This window comes from Chiroxiphia lanceolata, chromosome 2, assembly GCF_009829145.1.
Source record: "Chiroxiphia lanceolata isolate bChiLan1 chromosome 2, bChiLan1.pri, whole genome shotgun sequence".
NCBI lineage: Eukaryota > Metazoa > Chordata > Aves > Passeriformes > Pipridae > Chiroxiphia > Chiroxiphia lanceolata.
The window spans coordinates 30,429,457-30,454,414 of record NC_045638.1 but is presented as its reverse complement, the minus strand read 5'-3'; the positions used below and the strand labels follow the sequence as shown (position 1 = coordinate 30,454,414).

General features: G+C 39.6%; 1 protein-coding gene across 7 annotated transcripts; it reads left to right on the top strand.

Moving 5' to 3' along the window:
- Positions 1 to 1,063: 1,063 nt before the first annotated feature.
- Positions 1,064 to 23,691, top strand: LOC116782651 (interleukin-1 receptor type 1-like). 7 transcript variants are annotated; one of them, XR_004355298.1, is made up of 14 exons: positions 1,064 to 1,174; positions 2,566 to 2,647; positions 4,329 to 4,593; positions 5,559 to 5,701; positions 7,491 to 7,725; positions 9,306 to 9,495; positions 10,424 to 10,598; positions 11,799 to 11,864; positions 13,676 to 13,796; positions 16,689 to 16,834; positions 18,392 to 18,535; positions 18,827 to 18,991; positions 20,424 to 21,332; positions 23,411 to 23,691. XR_004355298.1 is itself a non-coding variant. In XM_032679488.1 (13 exons), the coding sequence occupies exons 4-13, from the start codon at positions 5,641 to 5,643 to the stop codon at positions 20,798 to 20,800; spliced, it is 1,677 nt and encodes a 558-aa protein (XP_032535379.1). In that variant the 5' UTR covers positions 1,064 to 1,174; positions 2,566 to 2,647; positions 4,329 to 4,593; positions 5,635 to 5,640; the 3' UTR covers positions 20,801 to 22,655. The 7 variants fall into 7 exon arrangements, 6 of the variants coding, with proteins under 6 accessions (XP_032535379.1, XP_032535376.1, XP_032535374.1 ...); XM_032679488.1 differs by lacking the exon at positions 23,411 to 23,691 and having other exon boundaries at positions 5,635 to 5,701; positions 7,494 to 7,725; positions 20,424 to 22,655; XM_032679485.1 differs by lacking the exon at positions 23,411 to 23,691 and having other exon boundaries at positions 5,635 to 5,701; positions 20,424 to 22,655.
- Positions 23,692 to 24,958: the final 1,267 nt, after the last annotated feature.

Here is a 24,958-nt window from a genome sequence, read left to right as displayed (position 1 = left end):
GCAATTACTGAATAGCCTATAGTCATCTCTTTGAGAAGTGACTAAAAATAAGCTTACAGGAACCAAAATGAAAGAGGTGAAGACAAGCAAAGAGCAAAAAGGCTCTGAATTTAAAACTGTGGTCAAGGAAACAATTCCAGGGAAACTTCTCCCTGGAAAATTCGCATTTCTATGTTTGAATAAGTTTAGTTTTACCATCAGACCGAACAAGGAGAACTGTATAGAGTTTCTACATAAACCTGAAGGAACTATTGTTTGTATCAAAAAAGTGGTACCCTGGCATAAGGGAACGGATAGCACATCAAACCAGGAAAAAAGTAAACACTTAGAATCATAGAATCATAGGATAGTTTAGCTTGGAAGAGGTCTTAAAGATTATTGCTACTTCCGACTGGAGTTTACATGATGACGAGCAAACAGAGCTCTGCTCCAAAAAGAGACTGAGCAACTGCAGGTGCTGGAATATAGGAATGGTGTCAGCAGGCACTGACATTGCCTGTTCTGGTAAATACCAGACAGAAGTGAGTCCCTGCACTCAACTCGTGAATGGGGTGATGGATTTGTCAAGGACTGGTTCCACTTGTGCGACAATTTCCTGGAGCAGAGAGTTAAGTCGGTCATGCCCTGGATGCGCTGCGGTGGACGGGTAGATCTGTTTCTTTGAAGACATGAAATGTCTGCTCCCATCGGGTTGCCAAATGGGCATTAGCTCCACTCCGCGGCAAAGCGCATCGCTGAGCTGGCCAAAGGGCTCTCATGCTTTCTTAGGTCAGCTGGGTCAAGGCTTTCCATGAGTCCCGAGGGCAGCCTAAAGAAAACTGGTGTCCACATCGCGCTGAAGTCAGCTTGGCCGCCCCGGGGTCACAGCCTGAAGGGGAACTAAACCCAGGATGTGGGTTGATGCCAGGGAAAAGGGGGTCACCATGAGGACCCAGCTCGCCCTGTGCCAGGTGCTTCACGACCCCGGGGTTCAGCGGCGCTGCCCGGACACCCAGCGCCGCACAGCCCACTCCGGCTCGGGCAGCGGGCGGTGCAGGCGGCGAGGCGGGCGGCCTCGGGGCGGGGCGACGCGGCGGCCGCGGCTCCCCGGGCGAGGCGTGGTGTGCTTCCAGCCCGCCCGCCCGCTATGTGGAGCGGACCGGGGTGGCCGGCTGGACGCGGGGAGCAGCTGGAGGTGAGGAGGGGCGGGGGGCGCCGTGGGGGCAGCGCCTCGCTCCCTGCCGAGGCTCGGCTTCGGCTTGACAGGGAGGGCAGCGGGGTGTGGGCTGCGGCGGGGCCCGGAGGCGGCTGAGCTTTCCTTTCCCCGCGTGTGTCCCGTCGCGCCGTGGCCCATTTGCCGTCCTTTGGCACCGTGGGGAGCGGGCGGCGGTGGGAGGGTCCCCCCGAGCCGGCGCCCCCAGGGCGGTCGGGGGTCCGCGGGCAGCGGGGAGCGGCTCCTCGGCAGGTTTAGGCTGCAGTGGCTGATGGCTTCCAAAACCACCGACCCCAGCCCCTGGGTTTGTGTTACTTTTAGCCGTGTTTTGAGGCCGTGCGTGTTGCTGCGAGGTGTGCTGACACAGTCTCCCTACCTCTGTTTGTGGCTGCTGCTGTCCCGTCTTTCACGGCACTAAACAGCGTCCTTAGAAGTAACTTTTTTATTTTGCCTTTGTGTCCGCTCCCTCGTTGTGCGTCTAATTGTACAAGCCCAGGTACGAGTGCAGTGTATAAATAAAGGCTGTAGGAGTGCTAACGCTGCCACATTTTTTAAAGTACTTGTAACAGGAAGCGGGATAATGTTTGGCGTAAATCTTCTTGACCTAGTAAACGCGGCAGAAACTATTTCTGTATTTATTTATTGCATAAGGATGACCAAGAAGGGCTCCTTTTTTTAACTGTTCATATGACAAGAACAAGGTTTTGGGTGATGCCTGCAGAAATACCTGTATCAAACCCAGCAAGGAGCTGCTGCTCTAACAGTCCCAGACCTGTTCTGGCCGCTTCCTAGATAGCTCTTGGCAGCAGCCTGGAGAGCCATAGCTTGGTAGGAGTGAGCTATCCATTAAAAACTACTAAGCTGAATCGAGGTTCTGGTTTATTTCCAGCAGCAGCTCTTAAGTTTGGAGAGTTTCTTCAGGGACTCAAGCAAGCTGCTGGATGTGTTTTGTTTTTCTTCTTGGGAAATTCAGCATCGTGCTCTCATTTGACTTGGACGATTTGTATGTGCTTGGATCCTCAAAAAACAGGCTAAAAGGTCATGAACAAAAGTTATTTTAGAATGCAGAATCTTTAATTGAGATATTTTAATTCACATGTTTTAAATTAATCCTTAAATGAGAAATACATGTTACTTTTTTTTTTTGTAAAAAATATTACTGATTTCCTCTCTGCCTCTGAGAATAATACTTTTTTTTTGTTAACACTTTGCATCACTATTTTTGATACATACAGTTTTACCTGCATGAGCCATTCAGGTCCTTTTAAATACTTCTTAACAGTACTTTGAAATGATAATGAAAAACGATCACTTACTTTGGATTTAAATAAAAAATGGGTGACATTAAAATTCTTATTACTTTACAATAACAGGTATCAGAAGTTGAAATGACATAGAAAAGTCTTCAAAGAACAGACTGTGAAATTAACTCCTTCCACTTGATACTGAAAAAAGGTACTGTTTTTAATTTATTTGAATATTGATAAGATCTGCTCCTTTCAAGGTGGTTTGGATACTGTCATTGCCTCCAGTTTGAAGTGGAAGAAGGTAGCACTTCACTGTACTAGGGTTAACCAGTAGTGGCCAGTTATGTACAGCTACAGATAGTATTTTTGTTTCCTTCTTCCTGTTCATTGGTGAAAGTTGGGGCAGTACCTGAATTTGAAGAAATACACTTTCTTCAAATTCAGATTTAGAATAGTTAGTACTTATCTCAAGACTGAACTGGAATTAAGCTTGCAAAGACTGAACTGTTGCAGGCTTCTTTGTGAACATTGTTTGACTGTGTGTTGATGTAGCTTCAACATAATGCCTTGGATAATGAGTTTTCCTTAAAGGTACAACTTTTCTGTAGTTCTGCAACTTGCAGGATTGTTGGGAAGGGAGACATTTGAGGTCCAAAGTTACTGGTCATCACATCAGTGTCAGAATACACCAGTGGATAACCAACTTGACTGGTCTGATAACTGTGATATTTATAATCGATCACAGTCAGTTATAGATTCTGTGAGCTTCTTGAGAGTGCTTGTGCATCATGTTGTGTGACACAGTGTTTGTACATGCCCCTGTAAAATGATCAACTGCATTCTGTTTATATATTGAGTATGTTAGACAGGAAATTTGTGATCTCAGGAAAGTGGTAGACTTGAAACAAGTCTGTTAGAAATTTTAGCATGCTTTGCTGTCATGCTTTAACTGTTTTTTGGTAACTTCAGCCACAAACGTTACAAGTGGTGTGGGATTTTGTTTGTTGTTGGCTTTTTTCCCCTTTATTTCTTAAAAGATTTCATGTGCATTTTTCCTTCGAGGCCAGTAAGCTTTGAACTGAAAACAGTTTTCCAGACTATGTAGACAGTGTCATCAGTGAAACTGGAATTCTCTATACATGGAATTTTTGAGCTTCTATCATTGTATCCTGGGGACATCTCATAGTGCTGAGACTGGGATAGGAGGCACTACCAGGCTGAAGTTGTTGAGTATGTGATCAAACATCTGCTTTCTAAGCAAAGTTTGTTGTTGCACATTTGTGGATTTTGGGTAGTGTTTCTCTTTGTATTTCGTTTAAGAAAAAATGTAGAACCCTTGTGTGGTCACTTGAAACCTTACTGACCAGGATAAATATGCTCTGCATACTTTGAGGCATTGCAGCTGCAAAGTTAAAGGCTTCTTCCTGTCTTTATAGAAGTTTTAAACTTTACTGCTGCAATAAAAGTTGTGCTTTAGCATACAGTATTGGAAAGCCATCTGCTCTTGGTACTGGAGGCAAATAACGAGTGCAAAATGTAAAGCTGAACTTGTTGGATTGCTTAGTTGTTATTATCTTGCCCAACGTTTAAGTATTCTTTGTTTCCTTTTAGTGGTTAAATTAGTCTTATGAAGTTGCTTGCCACCTGTGTAATATTACGTTGTTTTTGACAGAAACTTCATTGTCCAAAGATCTTTGCTAGAATTCTTGGTTGATCTCTACTGCAAGTTTTGTTGTTGCTCTATTAAGTCATCTCTCTAGTGTAGGGAGAGGGATGCTCTTGCTTTTACATTTTGGATGTCTGTAGAAAATTTGGCTTTGTATGCGTATGCTGCTGTCCAAATGATGGGTTTTGTAAACTCCTTTTCCCCCCTTCTCTGCTTTTTACAGATAAACTGAAACTTCAGGAATGACGATCTGCTCATTGGCAAGTTACAGGAAAAGCACATATAAGGCAACTAAATAAAGTCTGTGGTATGAGGGCTTTGTCAGATAAACTGTCCAAAAGAAGTACATACTCAGAGGCTGTTATGTTAAAGTGTTGAACTCTGCTTTGTGTGTCCCTCCCTACTACCCCAACACTTCTACATGTGAAATGTTTCAGAAGAAGGAGCTGGTGTGGCTTATTTGTCACTGAACTACATTGGATATAAAAGTAAGTCAAGGCTGACTTTTTCAGGGAATATCTTGTTTTCTTTCTGCCATTTCTAGCTGGGTAGAAAGTAATATTAACTAGGACCTTTGCAATGAATGTTTTGCAATGGACTGCTTCAATGGAAACCAGTTTGTTTTAGCGTGAGAGGCAGCAGCACACAAAATAGTCAGAAGCTGAGGAAAGACACGACAGCTAAATGCAGACCTTAACTTACAAGGAGCTGTCAGAAGATAAAGGATTTAAGTGTTTCCCAGCTGGCTGACAGTAGAAGGCTTGGAGAGATCTCTGATGACACCTTGCCAAAAAAATGCAGGTGCATCTGAGAGGGGAGTAGGACTTGGTCAAGGTTTAGAGGTTTCATAGAAGCCACTTGCAGGCCATGAGGGCAGTGTGTGTCTGTTTAGTCATGTCTTTGTTGGAGAAAACTGAAAACAAGACCTCAGGTGTGAAGTGAAACTACAATTATGGACACTTTTCTTTTGTGTCTGACCACAGCAATTCATATTAGCTGCGGTTTCTACACATTCGACTTTAGATGCCACTTTAAGTGCCAGGTCACACTAAAGTTAGGGTGCTTATAAAGAATTGTAGGTTATCTGCTCTTAAAAGCAGTGATGCCTCAGTCATACAAAAACAGTTCAAAGAATGAAACTTCATACATCTCTCTGATTGTGTCACTTGTAAGCATGTGGAAAGACAATCAAGCTTGGTTTTTAAATTATGTGGTATAGCTGAAATCACTATGCTAGCATAATTCTTCTGTGCTTCAGGGTTGTGGGGGGTTTTTTTAGTTAACTATGCTGGCAAAAGATAATTATACTTTATGCAAGAATTACTCCAGTAGAATAGTTATAGTTCAGGAAAAGTTCTAGTAGAAAGCTGAAGACTGAGCAGCTTACCAAATCTATTTTTTCCCTCTGCAAGATGACTAATGCTTCTTCTGATTTTTTTTTTTTCTTTTTTAGAAGTAATGCAGGGTGCAGAGGACAGTGCAGCTTGAACAGTCTTAACCCAGCATTTGAAAAAGCTTCTGTTTTGCAGCAAAATATGACACCTGTAGTTTTGCTCATTGGTCATCTCATTCTACTGATACCTCTGTTCAGTGCTGGTAGGTTACATACTTCGTTGAAATTACTATTTTAAAAAAGAAAATCTGCAAGAGATAAGTTGTGTATGTTTAGTAGGAAAGAGATATCAAGAGCAAGTAGTGGATCTGGGGTTTGTTTTTGCTTCAGTGTATTAAAAATAGCTGAGTGCCTCTTCTGGGATTAAAATTGCATGAGGGATGGCATGGACAAATGGACATAAAAGTTTTTAAATCTAACCACATAAACATAGGATACTGAGGCTTTGATTAGCCTTTCCCATTTTCTTGTGAAGAAAGTCTAAAATGATTGGCTTCCTTGACTTTGTTAGCTGTTGAATGCCTTAAGAAACATGCTGTATCTCTACTCCTGAAAGCAGTAGGGCTGAGTTTCCTTTACAATTAATTAGTAATATTTTTAAGATAGGCCTATTTTTTCAGTAAAGTTCAGAACTACATAAATTAATGATGCTTGTCTTGCTACTCTTGGCATAAGCACTTTTATATTAATGTCTCTGAATTAGTTTAAGCTACATAGAGACCTACTTGGAGATCTTTAAATTAAGTGGTAGTAAGATAGTGATACTGAAAGGATTGCTGAAGACTTTTTTTATTTTGAAATGGAATCTGTTGACTTTGTATTTATACAGTCATTCAGCAGATTTTTAAAATCGGTTCAGCCAGATGTTTTGCAGTTTCATAGGAATTCCATGTTGCATACAGAATCACAGAATGGTTTGGGTTGAAAGGGTCCTTAAAGATCATCCAGTTCAACCCCCCTGCCATGGGCAGAGACACCTTTCACTACACTAGTTTGCTCAAGGCCCCATCCAACCTGGCCTTGAATACTTCCAGGGATGAGGCATCTGCTTCTCTGGCAAATGTACGCAGAAGTTAGAAAGTTTTACAATCTACTTTATAGCCTAATGGCTAGCTCTGTGTTAAAATGGTATTCTCCAGTAAGTTTTTGCTTGCAGATTTGGGTTCTTGATAACTTTTTGCAGTATCTGTCCTACTTTCTCTGATATTTTTTGGCTGATGTTTAAAGAAATGCTTGCTAGGCTGCATTATTGTGCCATGTCAACTTGTTATAAAAATTCTGTTTATGCTGACCTTTTATATGATGTTCAGAATAATGGGCCTTCTGCATAAAGGTGCAAATATAGTAAGGAAACAATACGTTATAGTCAAGACTTCTTAATCTAAATACTGTGCCTTTCCAGATTTTTTTTGTATTGTAACATGTTGGTTTACAGACTTCTTGGATGTGTTGAGGTCTTGATATCATTCCATACTGTCTTTGGCTTCAGGTTAAGAAACACCTGGTTTTTTTAACCCCTGATTTGTTTTTGGCCCCACAGTCATAATGGCCAGAGTAGTGTCAGGAGCTCTATGCTGCTAGTGTTTGCACTATGCTTTACATAGGTAGTATTCACATTAAGAATCTGGAAATTCTGCAAAAGTACTAACACACTCAAATAACAAGGACACGACAGGTGAGTTGGGAAGCTTGGAGTTGCCTGGTGAATCCCATGGATCTAATACTCTGGTTTGTGCTGAGGGTGTTGGACTTGCATGTGCTTGTTACCGAATACCTTAACGGAGGGAAGTTGTGGCATAACCTTGTAAAATGTGTGTTTATGTCTTCAATCAGAAGGTGCTAAACAAAAAATAATAACCTTGTGATGTTTTAATGGTAAATTGTTACAGAAAGTTTATTTTCTAATTCTGTGTCACTTGGAATGGATATTGATACTTCTAAAACATATAAGTGTATAGATTAAAAACATTGATAATTTTTATCTTTTTTTAGTAGAGGAATGTGTTCTTTGTGATTACTTTGTGCTTGTTGGAGAGCCTACAGCTATTACTTGCCCCATTATTACACTGCCAGTGCTTCACTCTAATTACAATCTGACATGGTATAAAAATGCTAGTGCTATACCAATAACTACACAGACAAATGCCAGGATCCACCAGCGAGAGGGCTTGCTTTGGTTTATTCCTGCAATGCTGGAAGATTCTGGACTTTATGAATGCGGTGTAAGGTAAGGAAGGAAGGATGGAAACAATTGGGTTGCTAATGCTTGCAAGTTTGATAATGTATTTGTGGAACTTGAGCATGCAAAAGTTTTTTTGTTTTAGGTAGAATGCTTAAACAGTTAAAAAGCACTATTTCGACCATGCTTTATATTTCTGCATGATGCCTTTCTCTTCCACCTATTTACCATTGCAAAAGTGGTTCATACAGAAGACTCTTTATCTTGAAGCATGGTAACACTAACAGTGTGAGGATTGCTTGTTTGTTTGTTTTGGATGAAGCATAAGGTCATAGGAAAACATCTTCACTGCTTCAGCTTTTCCTGTGTTCAAATTGCTGTTTGATACTGACAGATCAGAAGAACATTTTGTTTTCTTCATGGGACATGGCTAAATGGAAGAAGGATCTAAGAGGAGCAAACTCTGCATTTTATGCAGTATCACCACACACAGATTTTCTGGAGAGCTTAGCAGCTTTTTGCGAATCTTATTAGAAATTTACAAATTAAAAGGCAGAAAAGCTTTCTTATGATTTATTTTAAAATATTACCAATTGTTACTGGGCAAAAATGAGAATGCAAATCAAGAGCAAAGCAATGTGCTGGACAGCTTTAGAGACAGTGAAAATGATGTGTCAGTAATACTACTCAAACAATCTGAGTGCACAGAGAAGAAATAAAGGGAATAGATTCTTTGAAAAGAATCTTTATCTAGCTTTTTTTGGTACTTTAAAGCTCTTGCTGTATCTACAGCTCAGATTAGTGCACTGGGCTTAACTACTTCGGGTTGTCAAATCTTTTTTATAATGGTTGAAATGCACTGTGTGCTGAACAGGAAATTAATTTTGGGAAGATAGACAGAAACTGTTCCTTTCCTCATGGTCTTGCCACAACACACTGAGAGCAGCCAATACAGGCTTTTCAGGTGGCCCAGAATTTGTTTTAGTAGTGTGTAGTTATGTGTAGTGGTGTGCATACAGTACACCAGTTATCTTGGAGGGGTTTGAGTTGTGAATGTAGTAACAGTGATCAGCAGAAACTTCCAATGTCGTGGGCCTTTGCACGTTCCTTCTCCAGAGCTGACAAATGAAGCTGAAATTGGAAGTCAGAAGACATGCAATCCTCTCAAAGCTACCCAGTTATATAATTTTAATTTAGTCTTTCCTGCTATGCTTCTAGTTGCTTGAGCTATGAGATGTGTTCCTGTGGGCACCTCACATCCCTGGCTTGCATGATGTCAGCAGGACACAAAACTTGCTAATGTTCAGTTGTGTTAACTGTAGGCAGCGTTTTGTGCATCAGTCACTTAAACCTTAATTGGAGTTCTGAGAAGTCCTGACATCCCCACTGGTGCTTCCAGAGCAGACCCCACTTCTGCTCACAACACAAAATCAGAGCTTATTCCCATCTGTTGATCTGGAACGGGGGTGAGGGGCTGAGGATGGTATTTATGAGCTAGGAGGATACAGCAGGGGTGTTAGAGGCAAGGCTGGTGAAGATGCTGAAGTCCCTCTCTGTAAACTCCTTGACTTGCTGGAAAGCAGGAACCTTTCTGTTAATGACTGTCTTGTCTGCTGTTCTGATTACAGGAGCCTTAACCACTCTAACAAAAAAACTATAAATTTAACAGTTTTTAAGAACGATAATGGCTTGTGTTTTAATGGAAAAATGAAGTTTGAACAAAAAGTGATGAGCACAAATACTGGAAAGATTATATGTCCTGATCTAGAACAATTTAAAGATGAAGACAATAATCAACTTGAAGTACATTGGTATAAGGTATTTTGCATGTGTATTTCATATATACAAGATACAATATGTATTATTTAAAATGTCTTGTGGAGTACTTGGGAAAAGCTGCTTTTGGAAGGGAAGGTTTATTTTCTCTACAGTTTGAGCAAGGCATGAGTGTGAATAAGTTTTGTGAAAATCTGGTTTATTTGATTATTTTATGTAGATAATAAGTTTTAAAACTTGTATGTTTCTGTAAATACAAGGCTTTGGATAATTATTTCAGTTTCTCAGAATATTTGGCATGTCCTGTCTGTTGACCATGCTGTGGTATTCTTATGCTGCTTGCTTTGGTTCTATGAAAATACTCTGTAGACTGTGCAAGCTTAGAAACATGTATTTTGTCTGTGTTAAGGTAAAATTATAAAGTAGTTCAGCTCTTAATTCTGATGCTGGTATTAAAGCAGCATCTATGGGCCATAGATGTAAAATAACCTTGGTGCTGCACTTATACATCTTTTGAGATGAAGGGTTTCTCCACTGCTTGTAGGTCAAGGAAGAGAAGGAAGTTTTTCGCTGTATTCACATTGCCACAGAAACCCAGACAACATAAGGCACTGCATCACAGTGAAGCAGGGATGCAGGCATGTATTCTCATAAACTCTGCTACATGCATAATAACTTCTGTTATACCTGAGATGGATAACTGCCATGCTATTAATGGAGGCAGTGAACTAAAGCACAGCATTTGAAAACTGAAAGGATTGGCTGCAGGGATTTTTTAAAAAGTGCAAATGGAGCAAGATGTCATCAGGCTTCATGTTAGAGTGTAGTGGTGCTTGAATAAGAACCCACATAATGGCTTGCAAAGAAGTCAGTATTTGGCAAGTATTTTAATAATCAGTAGAGTTCAGTAACTTATTCAATTGTCAGGTTTTTAGTTCCCTTAAGTCACAATTACTTTTGCTGTATTTAGGAGTGTAAGTCTGGATTTCTTGAAGACAAGCGACTTCTTTTGGCAGAGGGTGAAAATGCTGTCTTGATTCGTAACGTAACTGTGCAAGATAGAGGAAACTACACGTGCAGTATGGTGTACACCTACATGGGAAAACAATATAATGTTTCAAGAACCATAAGTCTGGAAGTTAAAGGTGAGTGCCTGAGGTTATTCTCTTTTTGGCTCTGCTGTAAATATTTGTATGCAGGCATAAGATACCTGGCATATTACCTTTCAGCTCTGTGAAATTAGAGTTGCAAATCTTCTTTAATTAATTTATTCCTGAATATAAAATTAAAATACAGTGAAGGACGTTGCTATCCTTAAGGATTGCTTTTGGGGAAGAATTGTCATGGGGAAATGAGTATTGCGGGCTTAGGAATGAGAATTAGAGGAAAGGAGTGGTTACTGGGGTGTGAGGGCATTGTTTTTGCTGAAACAAATAATGGACCATTAAATTAAATACATTTTGAAATAGAGTATTTTTTTCTGAGACTATCACAGCAAACCACCTTCTTGCAGCCCTGCTGGTGAACTTGCTTACAGAGTTCACTAGAATCTCGGTTGATGGGAAAGGAGATGTGACAAGCTGTATAAATACTATAAATTAAATCTTGCTGTAGAAAGGATTGGCTTACCGTTGCCACTTAGTTGTGCTTTCCTGCACACAGGATGTGGAACTGGCTGTCTCACTCTCCCAGTAGTGTCCTTTATTGCTGTTATCATTGTGATTGTGTCTTTGTGAGCAGTATTGCTGGTGACCTGACTAGTAACATGGTAGTAGTCCTATCAGAATAGTTGGCTGGAAAGAGCATGTACATCTTTTTAGATTAAATCAAAATTCTGACTCAGGCAGATGATATAAGAGCAGTGGGTTGTTAGCAGCCAGTCTAAACATGATGCAGAATGATACAATTCCAGCCCAGTTTAAGCATGTGTTTATTTAAACTTTTACTTAAATAAATATTCACCTTATCTAGGAGGTCATTGATACAATCCCTCTTCCTCTTCCTTATCCATCTCTCTGAAAATGTTAATTGCATTTTTTGGTTTTGTCTTTTTCTTGTTGTTTTACTGGGAGTTGATATAAAAGTAAATTTGAGAATTTATTTTTTAAAGTATTTTTAAGGTAAGCTAAAGCCTTTTGTTAACTTGGGAGCTAAAAGAGAATAATTTGGAGAGAGTACAGCAAATGTCTTACGAGATATTTCTGTTGCAAATTTGAAACTGGTAGTAAGTATGACACTACAACAGTACCAAACAATAAAACCAAAACCACTGTAAAACTGTCAGTTGAAGTAAGTTGTGGAACTCTTCCTGCCTGAAGTTTTTGATTTTTCTTTGTTTTGATTAGAAAAACCACCACAGATAAAACCAGAGTTTATTTATCCGAAGAACAATACAATTGAAGTAGAACTTGGTAAGTACTGACTATTTAAGAGGTTATTAAGTAAAACAAAGCTCCTGGTCTTTGTGAAATAACCTGTGAACAGTTCCATGGACTTCAGCAAGACTGGAAGATTAACATGTGGATTGAGGATATCTGGAAGACAGATGAGAGATGATAGAACATGATTCCCGCAAGTAGTTTGTTGGGGGAAATAACTATGTGCCTAAGATTGGAGTATCTTGACCAGCAGTGTTGTGTGGGATGAATTTATTTATCTGTTTATTTATTTATTTATTTATTTATTTATTGTTATTGTCATCTGTCCTTTTTACCACATCTAAGTGTCCCTGTCTTAATGTATCTTCAGTATCTGTGGAAATATTGCCCCCCTGTTACATGGGGACTAGGTGAGACACTTTACAAGAATTTAAAGGAAATTGGTTGGTTTGTTTGTTTTAAAAAGGCATTGCCATTCAAAAGTAATATTCTCTGTCCAGTACCTTTAATGGGATACTGGAAGAAAAAAAAAATAAATCTTTGCTCCTATTAGATGTCTGGCTGTAGTGCAGAATATTTAAACACCTGCATGAACGTGGAAACAGCTGTGTGATTTTTGAATGAGAAATGGCAGGAGAAGGTTGTGCAGAAACTTAACAGTAAATTTATGAATGCATGGAAATGGAGAGCACGGAACATGCATTTGAGGGTTTTTTTTCCTTTTGAAGAACTGTGCAACACACTAAACCACATCTTTAGAAAAATTCATTATCATGATGGAAGGACAGGAGGGAAGAGATTGGGGAGCATCTCTGATTTCTATGCAAACTCTTGTTCAAGTAACTGCTTTGCATGTAAGGTAAAGGTTTATTCCATACTTTCGTTAGAGATTATTCCTTGGTAGAAGCATCTAGATCTGATGTGGTTCTAGGAAATGAAACACTAAGATCTTTACATAGGTGAACTGAGACAGCCCACCTTCTCCTATCAAATCATAACTTCCATGGTTAAAATACAGAAGGAAAGGAATCCAAGAAAGCTGCTTACCTTCCTGTACGTGGAGCTCTCTGAGGTACACTGGAAACAAATATGTTTTGCAGCTTGATTTGCGTAATACTGAGGCATTCTGTAAGATCTGGACTCTTGGTGGCAAAGGACCTGAGTGATAGGTGAGCTTGCTCTGGGAGTAGAATGTGACAATATTCAGAAACCATCCCAGTGGACAGTGCTGGCCAAAAGACTCTGATGTGGAGTAAAAATACGCATGGTCCCTAAGAATGGGGTTCAGCTCCAGGGTGTAGTTGTCTGCACGTGGGTATCTGCATATGATCTAGTGTCCTTACCCCATGCTGTTATCAACAGGGGCTCAACTCAGTTGCCTACGCATGGAGTGCTGTTTTGAGCAGTCTGGCTACTCTAGCAGTGCAGATTTCTTGAAGATCTGGAGTCCTGTCTGACAACTCCGTATAGATACCTTGGATGTTGCCACAGTGTGTACATGCAACTGATTTGAGTCCTGGAGATCTTTCAGTGGAGTCTGGAGAGCCATTCAGTTAAGGTATCTACTTCAGTGCGTGGACTTCAGCAGAGCTGAACTGTGTTACTAGCTTAGACATCTAGCTTACATGTAGATGTGAACATTTAGACACCTGCATTTAGGGTGGAATTTATATCCAGGTCTTAGGCACCCAAACTTGGATTACAAATGGATGAGTTCTAGGACTCTGGTTTTCTTAAGGTATTTATTTTTTTTATATCCCTCCTGTTCCCAACTGTTCTTTCATCACTTGATCCTGCTTCTGTTACAAAACCTTCAGTTCCTATGTTTAAATGTTTTTTCGTAGGCTCTCATGTAGTTATGGAATGTAATATATCAAGTGGCATAAATGGCTTAATTCCATTCTGGCAAGTTAATGATGAGGATGTTGATATCTTTGATAAAACCTACAGGGAACAGTTTTATGAGTAAGTATCCTTATACATTGAATTATAAGTGCATTTGCAAAGCTGACCTCCAGTCAAATGTCAGTAGTCATTGAAAGACTGATTAGAAGTCTGCATCAAACACAGTATATTCTTTTTGCTTGGTTTTTAAGAAATGACATTGACATTTTATTATAAATACTGATGTATTTGATAAAAATGTAATGAAGCAATCATATGGAGATTTTTATAATCCTGTTGTGAAATATAATTTTGTAATACTTGCTTATGCATTTGTTCTTAGGCGATTTTTTTTTATAATAGATTAAAGCCCTTTATCCTTAATATGGAAAGGATAGATTGTTCCAAAACAAAAAAAATCATCAAACTTAGTTTTATTTGTGAAGTTGATTCTTTTCTGAGTACAGACACAGTTGCTAATCCTCAAGAACACAAAGCAGAAGCTCTTGTTGTAGGACAGTTAGGTTTGGATTTTTTATGTTCAGGAAAATAAAATTAAGATGGTAAAAGCAGCAGTTCTTTAGGGAGAGCAGGACTTTTCACTCAGTAACTGGTCTATGCTGTAACAAAATGTGGATGTACTCTTTGCTTTCTCATTGTATCAACCACTGCTGTTAAACATAACCCTTAAAACCTAGTGCGAAGAAGAAAAAAAATCTCAACTGATTAGTTCACATTCATGGAGAAGCATTATCTTCTCCACCAAGTGCTGTCACCAGTGCAGATTATGGCTAGAGAGTTAGGCAGCAGACTGCTTTTAAAATTACCTACTTCATTCATCTGTATCTGGCCTCTACTTTGTCCTCAGGTTCTTTAAGGGGGAATTACTACTTTCGTTATAGATCTGTATACTTCTTGTTTGTCTATAAATGTCAGGGCCCCAGTTTATGGTCTCTTAAGGCACAACTAAATCCATTATTCTTCAGGACATGAAATTTCTTACCTTCACCAGTGTAGCTGTGTGTAACTGTTTATAATGGTAGTATCTTCAGCTTCTTCTGAAACCTTATTCTGCTCTTAAACACATCTTCCTGGAAAGCATTTAATATATTTAAATTAAAGCACTTTTCTCTTAAGATTTGTGGCTTGCTTGGAAGTGATCTCCATTTCTAATCACTACCCTGCCAGATAATTTTCCCATGCCAGAGATGGAGATGTGCAAAATACATCCTGTGCAAGTTCAAAGCAAGTTATCCAATATCAGAAAAATTATTTGCAATATTAATGTTTTATTTCATAAAATAATAGCAGTTCCTCAGCAGTTAAATTTGTGAAGCATTCTTTGTAGCAAACTACACTGTAGCCATGGCCAACAAAATGGACTTGAGGCTTACACCTAGGAGGTAGTTCCTGTGCTGGGAGGAAAGTTAGAACTGACTCAAACAAATCCAAACGTGTTGCAAAATGATGACGTTTGTATTGGCATCCCATGACAGAATTTGCTGGCAATTATTTATGTAACAGAAACTGTTTCTTCACGGTATCCTGCAAAATGAGTTCTCTTCCTTGAGTACATCAGGTAATAATATTACTTTGATATGTACAGTAGAATGCCAGTTTGTATGTACCTTCCCATTGAGGCCTCTCTCACCTTATTCTTGTTAATCTATCTTAGAGCAGGATGGTTTTAACAGGATATCATACTGTATCTCCAAGCTTTTTGTGGCAATGGCTGTCAGACATAAAGGTATTATTGCCATGTTTGTTGTCATTTCACACAAGGGTGAATTTTGTTCATCACTATTTTCGAAGGTGGTTGTCACCATTGACTGTGAGCGGTGTGGGCTTTGGGAGTCTGTTAGAGTGCTTAGAAAGGTCTCTGCTTCATCATCTGTGTAAAAAATCCTAGAGGGTGATTTTTCTCTTGTCACTTTTATTACTAGGTATTACTGGTTTATATAGTCTTTCATTCACAGAATCATTCAGGTTGGAAGGGACCTGTTGAGATTGTCTAGTCCAACTCCCTTGCCTGGGCAAGGCCAGATAGAACAGGGTGCTCAGGGACGTGTCCAGTTGATCTTGAATATCTCCACAGGTGGAGAGTTCACAACTCTGGGAAACCTGTTCCCGTGCTTGACTATCCTGATAGTAAAAAAGTGTTCAGATGGAATTTGATATGGAAAAGTGTTTCAATTTGTGCTCATTGCCTCTTGTCCTGTCAGTGGGCACTACAGAAACGAGCCTGGCTCCCTCTTATCCACTCCTCCCTCCCATTGAGTATTTACGCACATTGATGAGATCCACCCTGGGCCTGTGAGCCTTCTCTTTTCTAGGCTGAGCAGTCCCTGCTCTCATATGACAGATACTCCAATTTCTTAACTTTTCACTTCCCTGCACAGGACTTGCTCCAGCAAATCCATACATCTTGTACTGGGGAGCCCAGAACTAGCCTCACTGGCTCCAGGTGTGACCTCACCAATGTGGAACAGAGAGGAAGGATCGTTTCCCTTAACCTGCTGGCAGTGTTTTTCTTAGTGCAGTCCAGGATGCCTGGGGTCTGGTTATCCCTCCTCAGATGCAGGATTTGCATTTTACTTTGAACTTCATGAGGTGTTCTGTCAGCCCATTTCTTCAGCCTCAAGGTTCCTCAAGATGGCAGCTCTTGTATCAGCATCCCTTTGAGCTTTGTATCACCTGCAAAACTTCTAATGGTGCACTCTGTCCAACTTAGCAAAAAAAAAAAAACCAAAACAAAACCCCAAAAACCCCAAACCAACCAAGAACCTAAGATCTTCTCTATTCACGAAGCTGTTTGTTAAAGAAGTCTGCTTACTGTGCTTCACTGGCTTCTGAGGTTTATAAAGTTAAAAAACGAATGTTCTTGTATTAGTGGATAGATGAATCTGTCCCATATTAAGTACAGATACTCGGTTTCCATACAGATGTTTCTTTTTTACCCCTTTTTAATGACAGAGAGGGGTTGCCTCATGGACTTGCAGTATCTGGAACAAAATTTAACATTTCAAAAGTGAAAAAAAAGGATTATGCTCACAAATTTTTCTGTCACTTCATATATGGTTCTCAGCAATTTACAGCCTACATCAAATTGGAACGTCCAGGTAAGAGATCTCTTCTTAATAAAATGGTGACCAGTATACTTACTTCTCAGTTGGTTTGACAACACCCTACTTAGAGCTAAAGCTGTGTGATAAAGGGGGCAGTGCAGCTCAGTACCTTTTGTGAATTTTTTGCCATATTCTTAGCAAAATAAAAGAAAATAGCACTTTGATTTGCTTTATCCTCTCACATTCAGTACTTTAGAAAACAATAATGAAAGACTCCGATTTATTTGAAGCAAGTAGGAGACTTCGGTGGAATACTTTGCTTCATTTGACATAGTTGTACCTAAAGAAGCGTGTGGATCAGAGGATATTGTGTGTCTAGAAGAGCAGTGGAAACGGTCACTTCTTTAAAAGAGCTGGGTAGAAGACATAGCTTAGTATGGAACAGACTGTCAAAAGAACATGAGTGTGTATGTGGACCTGGTTGTTCTGTTCTATAGTAACAAATAATGGGGTGAGATTGCTAGGAGAAAGAAAAAGAATCTGTATCGTAGGAAAAAAAATGTAACAATGGTAGTAATAAATGAAATAGATTGCTTGGATAGGTTACAGACTTTTCATTACTGACTGATACATGTGCTGTGTTAACCACTTTCTAGACAGGCTTATGCATGTAGATTGAGAGCATCCTGCCACTTGGAGACCCCGGTCTGGTGCTCAGAGACTAGGATAAGTTTGACTTATTCCTAGCAAGCATAAATTTTTCTTTTTAGTAGATGAACTGAAAGATAAAGTGAGCTTTGAAAACTTAAATGCAAGGCTGAAGAAATTAATTCTTCTTATTTCAAAACAGATACACAGACAAGCAAATCAGATGTTATAAGTACACTTTTTTTTTTAAATTTAGCTGCAGAAGGGCTTCTGGTGAGCTTGTTTTGATTTGACTTTGTCAACTGTGAGCCAATCCCCTGACAAATGTTCCTCCCAAGCTTACCTCTAACTGGCTGCATTGTAAATAAATCATTGACTGAAAGTGGATCTGAGCTCTAACTTACTACATAACTACAATTTCTTCATAAAGATTATCAGAGTAGGATTTAAACTCAGAAATTCCTTAATATGCATTAACTAAAAAATGCATTTTGTGGAGGGTGTTTGTATGAGGACAGTAAATAAGAAGGGTCAATGACAGGTCACTGAAGAGGCCAGAGACGACTAGTTGGTCTGAGGAGAATAGCATGGTCAGGAAAACACCTTCCCACCTCTGACTTCCTTGCTTTCTGACAGATAAAATTTTGTAGAAGAATTCTCACTCTACTGCTGTGCTGGGATATACATCAGTAGTTTATTTTGGTGTTTATTTTGGTGTTTGGTGAAAAGTAGCCTCTTTCGTCACATTGTTAAGGTATTTTTTTCTCTGAAAGATTAAAGTAGGCTTGTCAAATAACAGTATTTGCAGAAAGCACACGTGAAAAAGATTCACCTCTTCATTCATTCCTTTTTTTTTTTAAATATTTTAAAGGCTAAACAGTTTTGCCCATTTCTTGTCTTCCCTGATTCTAGTTTATAACTGTACTTCGTTTATTTGTTTTCTTTTATTCCACTCTACTGCAGCACGAAACATTCAGGGTTACTTAATTGGAGCAGGAGTTTCCTTGGTATTTTTAGTATGTTTTACTCTCTTTATCTACAAGATCTTCAAAATTGATATTGTGCTTTGGTATCGGGACTCCTGCCATCCTTTCCTGGGTAAAAAAGGTATGTTTGTGTAACAATCCTGACTGTTGTATTGAGCTTCCATCTTCCTTTGCATAGCAGTGAGTTAACTTCAAGGAGTGTGATTGGTCTTCCTTGGAAGTTTTGAAAGGATAATATGTTTTTAAGATGTTTAGAATTAGTTCAGATAACAAAAGCATGATAAACAATGATTCAACAATTTCTGGGGTGAAAAGCCCCAGAGTTTAGAGATTTTTGTTTGTCCGTTTGTTTGCTTGCTTGCTTTTGTATCTTTAGAATTCATTTTTATATGTCCTATTGCTCATTCCTTAGTTTCAGATGAGAAGATCTATGATGCTTATGTTCTGTATCCAAAGAACAGAGAGAGCTGCTTGTACTCATCAGATATTTTTGCTCTGAAAATACTTCCAGAGGTCTTAGAAAGACAGTGTGGATATAACCTCTTCATATTTGGGAGGGATGATTTACCAGGAGAAGGTAAGCTATCTGAAGACAAACTGGACTCGAGTTTTCTTGTTGACCTGCAAATACAATTGAGAAACAGGCAGTCAGGTGATATTCTAAATATCTCTCACCATCAGATGAACCATGATTCTCTTACTCACTTTGATGGAGAATGAGAGATACAGCACCAGGTGCTTCCACAACCTCTCTTTATCTCAGCCTAGACATCTAGAGATGGAACAATGCTGAGGGGAAGAGGAGTTGAAATTTTGATTGTGAATGATGACTAATGGCAGGAAACATGGAAAAGTAGGTCTCATGAGCAGTGTGAAAAAAGCCTATTGCTTTGAGGTGCCATTTAAAAGGATGATGTCTCTATTGTTTCATTTTTATTTGCTTTAAGATTTGCTGTCAAACGAGCAGGATGCAATAAAGGATATAATGGATGCTTAGACAGTGCAGATAGAAAAAACCAAAACTACACCAAGTTACCAGGAATGATCAGCTGTATCAAAGACTATTTGTCCCTTTTAAAAGTTCTTAGAAAGCCTTCCCTTCCTTACAAGACTTAAAAATCCTTGTGGATTAAAAATCCTCGGTGTGTATATGTGCATCAAATTTAGTATCCAAGACTGAAAATTACAAAGCCTATCCCACTGACTGCTTCCGTGAGGTGAAATGATTAAAGGCTTCTGAATCCTTCGGGTCTTTTGACTTTAAAAAGATAATACTGAGACTGAATAAATTTGAAGAGTAGGCCAAAACCAAAAGTTTTTATTTAAAAAACAATTGTGTATGAACCTACTTACATGAGGTGGTCTGTGGATACTCTTTTTTTTTTTTTTTTTTTTTTTTTAATATTTGGAGGATTTTGGTAGTGGTTTGAGGAGGAAGGGTTCCCTGAGAAGTAGAATTTAAACTGCTCCTTAATTTTTCCAGCTTGAAAAAATGCAATAATCTGTTCTCAGGGTTGAGCCATATGGCTTTTGTGTGGTATTTACCATATTTTACTGTTTGAGACTTAACTGACTGGCATGACATTGAAGGGAGGATTCTTTTCTTTCTCTTGTACTTACATCTAACAAAAGCAGATGAGCATATCAGAACAGGCTGTTTAAGGTAAAAGGTCCTGTGGTTCTGGAACTTGTTTTTTTGCATTTGTACCTATGATGGCAATAAAATGGCATTAGCAAGATAAGTAGTAGATAGTTGGCAGCTCTCCTTTGTTTATGCAAAACAGGAAAATACACATGCAGTCTAATGGGGTCACATTGTTGCATTGGCCAGATCTCTAGGGTTGGCTAACCCATAACGGCTTGCATGCTCGTATCCTGTCCCTATTTGTGATGTAAAGTGTGTTGGCTTAAATATCAAACAATGAATGAGCCAGCTGCAAAATGTTGGTAACATAACGTAGAAACATACAATCTTATTTTTGCACAACCTCTTTTTTTTTTTTTTACAGCTGTGATCAGTGTTGCTGATGAAAAAATCCGTCAAAGTAGAAGAGTGATAATTGTTTTAGTACCAGAGCCCTCCTGTTATAGCATTCTAGAAGATGTGTCTGAAAAGCAGCTAGCCATGTATAATGCTCTTATCCAAGATGGCATTAAAGTAATTCTCATTGAACTTGAAAAAATACAAGATTATGCAATCATGCCGGAATCCATCAAATATATTAAGCAAAAGCATGGGGCTATCCGATGGAAAGGGGACTTCTCAGAAAGGTCTCACTCAGCAGGTACCAGATTCTGGAAGAAAGTGCGCTACCACATGCCATCCAGAAAAAGTGAATCTTTGTCAGGATTGCATTTGTTACCAAAAGACTTGAATTCGCCTTAAATAACAAAAGGGAAATGACACTTAATGACCAATTCAGTTCACGTAGTTGGTGATGGACTGACTGAAAGTCACACGCATCTGTTTTGTGCAATCTTATCCAGATTTTCTTAAGTGAAGGTACTACAGCTTTATCTACAGATGTGAATCTTTTTTTTTCTTCTGGCTGGATCAACAGAACGACTTGAAATATCATCAGTAGCACATGTAGGAAGCACACAAGTACTTTTCCAAGAATTGCACTGTGATTTGGTGGAATTCTCATAGTGTTGAAAATAGAAGGCAAAGAAACTATCAAAAAATCCCCAGAAAACTTGTTGTTTTACAAGTAAAGTCTGGATATGAAGAGAATTATATTAATTATAATCATGATATTATGGAATGGGCATGGTTGATGCCAGTAAATATTTGTTTCATTTTTTTTAATGGCACAAAACTTTTCTTTGTTGCAAGTTTGTTATTTGCCTTGTTCAGTTTACTGAAAGATAAATTCCCCTGTGGTACTGCCTCAGTGTGCTCTCGTCCAAGATACAAGGTAAGAGACAATCCCAGCCCCCCCAAAGTGCCGTTGAACCTGAAAAAGCATACTCTTCTCTGGTCTTTTTTACATTTTAAAGAACGGTGCCATTTTTAGTCACTTGTCGCATACAGACATCAGAAAAATGCCTTTGTAATGGTTTTTTGAGTCAAAAAATTAATCTCCACTGGACTTTTTTTTTTTCCAATTTAGTGGCTTAATGTATTTTTTTACCCAAGTGGAACAATTGGCTAATGACACAAGAGCCTCTCATGGGGCTACAGGATGATTGACTTCGTCTGCCTTACCTGAAGGACCACATCAAGGGGCTTCAGGGCACCCATTTCTTGTGGGTTGCTGGTGCTGAAGGAGAGCAGATCTTTCCTCCTGTTCCTGGCCAGAGGGCTGGCTCTAGCATTTGTCAGCTCTGAAAGCTGAAGCTGGCTGAACAGACTAATGTGGCAGAAATTGTCCTTTTCCTTGGGTTAATGTTCTCCCAGATTAGTGTGTTCCTGGCTCCCAGGGGGTTTAGAGTGCAGGCAGAGAAGGTGATGAGACCATGCTTTTCAGCTCCAGGTATTCTTACAAAACAGAGTTAAAATAGCATTGCTGCTCCAGTACTCTTTGAAGTGAGAGAGAGAGAGAGAGAGAAATGCCCTGTGTTACCCCCTGCAGCTGCTTGCCTTTGTCCTTTCTTTCTGCCCTGATGATGTAAAGAATCAGCGGTGACTGTGTACTGGAGGCTGCAGTCACAGTTTTCCAAACAGCTGTTTGGGACATGAAGTTGTTAAAACTTAGTGTGTATGTTGAATCCTTTATCTTCCATTTTAAAGGTTTTTTACAGTATTACGTATCCCACAGCTGTTAACTCTGAAGTTATGTTTGACTTTTGTGTAGGCAGTGATGTAGTTTGAACCTTCAGTTCTTTCTTCAGGGCAGGGAATTGACTTGATTGATTAAAAAAAATTAATTATCAGACCTCTTTCATGCTATGTTTATAGCTATGAATTTTATAGAAACAGGAGATGAAAGCCAAATTGCCTGTGCTTTTCAGTCTGTCCTTGAAAGTTACATTTCTAAGCGATGAAATCTTGTTGTATATGGAAGCCTCAGGATTTGACTGTTACTACCTCTAACTGCTGCTTGCAACTCTGAATTCTTTTCTGTGTCCCTTGCAGCACTTTTTGCTCACCTCCCATTTAAACTCCAGCCTATCTTTTCCCACGCTGTTCCCTTACCTTGAAACAAGCAACTTACTGTTATATTGAACTCCATCACTTTCCAAACTCTCCTTGAAGGCTGTTGCTAATACAGTATTAGGCAGAAATTTTTCCTTTGGTATCTCCACTTGTTCATCTGAAAAAAATCCATGTTCTGCATCCTTCAGCAGTCATCTGTTCATTTGGACTTGCTTTTTCTTCTTTCACAACTCAAGCATTTCTCTTATGCCTCCATCCTCAACCAAACAAAACTGATCCTTGTGTTCTGTCTGATAAGTGACACAACCAGTGGAAATGGATTCCTCTCCCACCTAAGTTGCTTTGCTTGCCTCACTGTATGCTGGAAGCTTGAAACTCTGACTCTACAGACAGTACCTTCTGAGCTTTGAGTTGTGTATGTGTTTGGCCAGAATAGAATAAAAATCTCTTCATTTCAGGATAGGAGGGGAAAAAAGTGCATTTGAAACATCAGACTATTTCAAACTGTCATGGTACTGAAATGCCATGTCTGTATAGACCAATGCAAGTCTCTTCTCATTCTTGTTTTAGTCATGAGAGAAGTGTCAAGGGAGGATCAGTCCTAGTCATGAAGTACCACATTCACTTAGCTGTTGCACACAGTCTGCTTTCAAATATGCTATGTGTTCAGTGGCAGCCTGTTGTAGGGTAAAAGAGCCTTAAGGTCCATCTGAAGTTATGAGAACCATCTGAGCAAGGCTGATTGTTATGGTTCACATAGGAAAGAAGCCATATGGTTTGGTCACAGAACTCTTCTGTAAGAAGATCCCTGTATCAAATGTGAAGACCAGACACTGTATGGTATTTGTGCTCTGCGGACTAGGGTGTAATACTGACATTGTGCTTCCACCTTGACAGCTCATGGTATGCAGTCCAGCCAGTGGAGTTCCAGCAACCTCAAGCCTCCTGAATTACTTCTGCTGACTGGAATAGATTGAATGGAAAACTGCCACTTGTTATCCCTACCTTTAGGGATAGGAAAGTTATTTTACTGAGCCAAAATACTGGTTTTTAAAAAAATATTTCTTCCTTTTGATATACATACACAAATGATGCTAAAGTTTTCATGTGTGCTATGTAAAGGCACTTTGAAGAAAGGTGCATTTTTAAATTCAATAAAGGCACTACATAGTTTTTTCATACGGCACTGTCGTTTTTTCCCCCCTCTCATTCCTCCACTGAAGCGTGCTTTGGGACTCAAAGTGTCTTAACAAGACTGCTGCAGTCATCTTCATTCAGGCTGCTGAACCATTGGCTTTATCTGGTCGTGGCACAACATTAGCACTAACCACCTTGCCCTGTCTGAGCAAACAGGAGCTGTGAGCTTCGCTCTGTTATGTCCCATGCTCTCCTTGCAGCAAGGTGAAGCTAGAGCAGCTCCAAGGTGCTCCGTTGCTCTCTGGGACCAGCATGGTTCCCAGCAGTGTCCCAGTGAACAGTCTTCTGCTGCAGCTCCTCCAGAGCTGGGGGGAAATGCAGGAGACCTCAAATGGAGGAAATGTGTGAGAGGCACCCTTCTCTGCTTGACTCCTGGGGCAAGTGCCAACTCTCATCTGCTCGAGGAAAGCCACAGCCTTTGCAGTGGGGCTGTAGGGACTGGTCTGGCATAAAACTGCATGTTGATTTCATAGGGGCTAACGTGCTTACCATAGGGTGTAAAGCATTGTTTCCAGTCCTAATAGATAAAATGGTCTGTACTTTTTGTGCTCTGATTGTTTTGAACTCCTCGAAAGCTGTTACTGGATACCTTCTTCTAGTACAAGTAATGCCAGCTCTGTTTACTTGCTCATTTAATACTGGACTTGTTTTTTCGTGCAAGATAGGTAAGAAGATAAGAAAGCCATTAGAGAAGTTCTGTGTAACTCTCACAGTGGGGAGGTTGGGGGTTTTTTTGAGTCCAGGAACTTCTTTTAACATCTGTCTAACCAGCAGCAGTAAGTAATTCTGTGTTTGCGTTGTCGTGTGAAATCTCCAAAATGAAGTGTTTTCAAGACCTGTATTGATAATGATTTTCATTCTTTTCAGGCCTAATATGTATTATACATCTGTCTAACCCCAGCAAGGGTTCAGGCTGTAAATTAATGTGTGTTTGAAGGTCCCATGCATTTGTTGCTTCACCTTAGGAAGGGGATCACTGTAAGAATCACTTCCATGCTGGCAGCAGCACAGCATAAATTCTTTTTAAACAGGAGCTGGTAGATGACTTGCTGTTCATTCCCCACCTCTTCCAAGATGCAGCAGCACCTTTGAACTAAGTCTGCCTACTTAGAGATTAAAAGATTGGGGTGGGAAGAATCAAGTCAAAGAAAATCACTGTTCCCTGATAATTGCACTCAGCATGGTATACTGCAAGAGCTGAAGCCAGCCTGACCAGCAGATTTCCTGCCTGGATTAGAGGAACACTAG

Coding starts and splice junctions, on each gene's coding strand:
- LOC116782651 (XM_032679485.1), top strand. CDS start 5,641: ATGACACCTGTAGTTTTGCTCATTGGTCATCTCATTCTACTGATACCT. Junction 10,599..11,798: donor CATAAGTCTGGAAGTTAAAG/GTGAGTGCCTGA, acceptor TGTTTTGATTAG/AAAAACCACCACAGATAAAA. Junction 18,992..20,423: donor GGATGATTTACCAGGAGAAG/GTAAGCTATCTG, acceptor TTTTTTTTACAG/CTGTGATCAGTGTTGCTGAT.